At 38.6% G+C, this 4,268-nt stretch overlaps 1 protein-coding gene across 2 annotated transcripts; it reads left to right on the top strand.

The window, feature by feature from the left end:
- The first annotated feature begins 1,011 nt into the window (after positions 1-1,011).
- Positions 1,012-3,559, top strand: LOC128868348 (elongator complex protein 4). 2 transcript variants are annotated; one of them, XM_054110341.1, is made up of 5 exons: positions 1,012-1,576; positions 1,651-1,686; positions 1,755-2,677; positions 2,759-2,993; positions 3,047-3,559. In XM_054110341.1, exons 1-5 carry the CDS (start codon positions 1,462-1,464, stop codon positions 3,130-3,132), a joined length of 1,395 nt encoding a protein of 464 aa, XP_053966316.1. In that variant the 5' UTR covers positions 1,012-1,461; the 3' UTR covers positions 3,133-3,559. The 2 variants fall into 2 exon arrangements, with proteins under 2 accessions (XP_053966316.1, XP_053966315.1); XM_054110340.1 differs by having other exon boundaries at positions 3,033-3,559.
- Positions 3,560-4,268: the final 709 nt, after the last annotated feature.

Raw genomic sequence — 4,268 nt, 5'->3', positions numbered from 1 at the left:
GCCCCCACAATTCTTTTGCATGTGTAGAGTGCTGTGGCTGCTGTTTTTACTCTATCATTAATCGTTTGTTTCCACGAGAGCTTCCTATCTAATACTAGTCCTAGGTAGCCCGCCTCTTCCCCAATTGACAGTGTGATTCCCTCAAGGGTAGGGGGGTTTAGAACAGGTATCTTGTATTTCCTTGTGAACATGATTAGTTCTGTTTTGTTGGGATTTACCCCAAGACCACTCGATGCAGCCCACCGGCTTACATCATTCAAAGCATTTTGCATTATGTTGCAGAGGGTATCTGGGAATTTCCCTCTTATTAATATTGCAACATTGTTGCGTAGGCCACCACGTGTATCTTCCTTTCCTCTAGATTCTTCAACACCTGATTCATTACCAGAATCCACAGCAGAGGAGAAAGTACACCGCCCTGAGTGGTGCCCCTCTTGACGGATCTGCGTATCGTGAGGGGCCCAACGTTGAAATTACGACTATGCTAACTAACTTACGAACAACAAACTAACTTAAAACATAGGTTCCATATCATGCTTTTTGTGTTGTTAGATATGTATCGACAATTTTTTAAATAGATATTACATTTCCAAAGAAAGCGATAATTTGTTTGTTGTTTCGTTTAAAGCAATATGCTTAAGTTTTCTTTAAATTTTTATTACAGCCCTAATTAGCTACTTTGCGTACTTTTTTACTACCTTTATCGATAAGGCGAAAACGTTTTTCCTTTTTTCTGCATCCTTGGTAAATACAACCCAATATAATGGGGTGTCAAAGCGCCCTTTTCAATTGAATCATGACCAAGCAAGTCATTAAACTTTCACAGGTATGTAATCTCTTCTCTTTTTGTTTGTTTGTTTTTTGTTTTTGTTATATTATTACGGTGCCTGACGTCACATTTGTCAAAGTCCTGAAAAATAAAGTAACGGTTTTGGGAAGACGCCACCTCCTGTATCCAATTCGCCGTGGTGATTTCACGTAGCAGCTGATTTCACGATACACAAACGAGAGACGACGGAGCCATCTCTTCGCCGAGAGGAAAAGGTGAAATATAGCAGCAGCAGCGCAGTTTAATCGAATAATATGAAATAGGAACCAACGTGGAAAATATGTTAAAAAACTTTATTTTTGTTTGTGCCTGAGAACTCAGAAAACATTAGTCGTGCGTAAAAACCAAATTGAGACTGGACTCAGTGCCACTCAAAAAAGTGGATATTTTGATTAGGAAAAGCAATAGAGCAGCATCGGGCAGCCGGAAAGCAGAAAACTGCATTGTCGGATACGCCGCCGGGGACGGGCGAAGGTGACAGTGGCGCGCTTTAGTGCAACCAAAAAAGGAAAGCAAGAGGTGCCTTTGCGTAATTAACTGTAGTTGTACCTGCGATTCCTCGAAAACTTGACGCTGTTGTGAACACGTGATTAAAAATTTGAAAAACAGCATTTGAATATCCTCGGCGTAAAATGTCTAGCTTTCGAAAACGACATGTTCAAAAGCCAATACCGGGTACGCGCACCAGTCCACAAACAGGGCAAGTAATTACGTCTAGTGGCAATCCATCGCTTGATGTTATTCTAGGTATGTTTATAAAACCAACGCTATCAAAGGGCAACAATAGACCTGGTGATGTACTAATTTTTCTTATCATTTAGGTGGTGGTTTGCCCGTTGGTTCAATATGTCTAATTGGTAAGTGTTATTCATGTAATTAAGAGGCAAGCAATAGTAAATCGCAAGATGTCATTTTACCACTACAGAGGAAGATAAATACGTCACATTTTCAAAGGTTTTAGCCAAGTACTTCATCGCCGAAGGTGTACTTTCGGCTCAATCGGTTTTATTGGGTAGCTTAGACGATGATCCACAGGAAATAATGCTGAAATTGCCGAAACCTCTCAATGAATTCGAACTGGAGATGGAGAAGGCTACCGAACAAGAAAAAGGAGACACACTCAAAAATGGTCTACGAATTGCCTGGCGTTACAATGATCTACCACCTGTAAATTCAGAGCAAATACCCAAGAAAATAGGCCATCATTTTAATTTGATGGAACACATGGAAAAAAATGTGGTGGACTTTGTTGACAAACTGCTTTGGAATGGAAAGCCGTATGTTAGTTCGGATGAAGGATACGATGAGGATAAACTGGGTAATGTGGAAAATATTTCCTTCGGCAATCAGTCAAATGTGCCGCCAAAGAATGACGGTGACCAAAACATAACCAGCAGCATTAGTTGCAAAGAAATGGACTTGGAGCATGAACAAATTAATATTGCTGCTGGTGTATTGTCCAGCCCTACCGATGAATCTACCAGCAATCAATTCTCAAATAGTGTTCAAATTCATGATCAACAAACGTCCACAAACTCAGAATTGGATAATCAACAAACATCAGCACATACTATACAACCGGAGAGTGTTCAAATTTTCAGCAATTCTAAATATCAGTCTATCCTGAAATTAATACAATCATTCGCTGGAGAAGAAAAATTCGCAACAGGTGCATTGACGTATCGCAGTCTTTGTAGAATTTGCATAACATCACTGGGTTCACCGCTTTGGTTCGATGAAGATTTTTCAAAAAATATTCTAAAATTGTTAACAGTTCTAAGAGGAATAGTTCGCAACTCTATGACTGTATGTTTCATAACTATGCCCATGAATTTAATTGGCAAGTGTGTAAGTATAAAAAAATAGTAATATTTATTATTGAAATGAAAAGTTATTTGTTCTGTTGGGTTCCATAACATTCGCATTCAGGATGGGACGCTTGTGCCGAAAATACGCAATCTGGTGGACTACGCCATAGAATTAGAATCTTTTACAGGATCAGAACGCGAAACCCATAACGCTTTCAAAGAATACAATGGCCTTTTACATGTGCACAAAATTACAGCTGTGAATACTCTTACAGCTTATATGCCGGAGACTTCCGATTTGGCGTTCAAATTACGTCGAAAGAAGTTCGTCATTGAAAAGCTCCATTTGCCTCCAGGTACACTTTAGCTTTCGATAAGTTCGACTCAAATTAAAGATTTTTGTTTTCAGAAGTACAGGAAGACGTTCGTGAAGGTAAGCCCACCCTTAGTTGTGGTGCGGGCGTTCAACCAAGAACTGCCTCATTGAATTTTTGAGTGCCACTATTTATTGTCTTAAGAAAATACTGCTGGGGTGCAATTGTAAGAGATTGTTCGCTATTTTTATAGTGTAATTACCACGTATTGCAAGATATCCCTTTTCAACGCAATTAACATAATTATATTCGATTTCACCAACAAAAATAATATTTTAATTGATCACAAGATTGACCTGAACAAAATAGACAGCGTTGGTGGACTCCACTCGTTAAAAACAAATACCTTTTTTCAGTTGATTAAAGTTTGAACAAAGTTTTATTCAACATTATTGAAATATTTATTCCATGCTTTATAAATAATGGTTTTCAAAAGTCTTCTTTTAATCATTCAAATTGTGAATGCAAAGGAAGAGAATAAATATAAGTTAAAAAGGAAAATTGTAACCGATTTAAGTATAAAGTAATTTAATAAAAAATAAAACAATTTTTTACGATCGTTTATGCAGGGAATTTCAAGGTCGAGTTTGTTGTTGTTATTGTAGTAGTTCATCAAGCCATCCCGGAACGGTGTAAACACCTTGCCAATCTCATATAATGGTAGCTCTACGAAACATGCTGTTTCGACGGGGTGGGTCCAAAGAGAGAGTGGGTTTGAGAGGCGACGGGGTAGCCGTTTAGGGTCGATTCTACTACAACAAAATGGCGCGGGTCTCACGCTGGATCTCTTCGTTTCCCACGGATGGTGGGTTGGACTCCCATAACGGCATTCGGAGGGCGAGAGTTTAAAAAGGTGGGAAGAGATTCCCGATGAACACCGTTTGAAGCTTGTCTACAAATTTTTGGGTCCAGGAGGTTTGAATAGTCCTGGAACTCGTCAGTATAATAAAAAAGATTCTTAACTGGAATGGTATCGGTGTGAAGATGTTGCTAAAGAGACGTCAGGGGAATGTTTAAGCTGCTACAATGGGTGCTGCATAATTTGTGAAGACTATATTTCTGAAAATTATGAAAGAACCCGAAATCAAAAAGTTCATCGAAAAAATTTAGTTCACTTATTCGATACAATACATAAAAACAGACAACATACTGCTGCATAGAAGAGGAACATAATGTTATTGGAAATTCTCTTACCGTAAACGAATTGCTAAAATCGTTTATAACCCACAGTGCCTTATCTTAACGCTTCATAATTTT

Source organism: Anastrepha ludens, chromosome 6 (genome assembly GCF_028408465.1).
Source record: "Anastrepha ludens isolate Willacy chromosome 6, idAnaLude1.1, whole genome shotgun sequence".
Lineage (NCBI taxonomy): Eukaryota > Metazoa > Arthropoda > Insecta > Diptera > Tephritidae > Anastrepha > Anastrepha ludens.
This window is presented reverse-complemented; position numbering and strand designations above follow the sequence as displayed.

What these genes read in the sequence shown, in the direction of transcription:
- LOC128868348 (XM_054110340.1), top strand. Translation starts at nt 1,462, where the DNA reads ATGTCTAGCTTTCGAAAACGACATGTTCAAAAGCCAATACCGGGTACG. An exon ending in ATCGCTTGATGTTATTCTAG is followed by an intron (nt 1,577 to 1,650) that starts GTATGTTTATAA and finishes CTTATCATTTAG; the next exon opens with GTGGTGGTTTGCCCGTTGGT. An exon ending in TGGTTCAATATGTCTAATTG is followed by an intron (nt 1,687 to 1,754) that starts GTAAGTGTTATT and finishes TTACCACTACAG; the next exon opens with AGGAAGATAAATACGTCACA.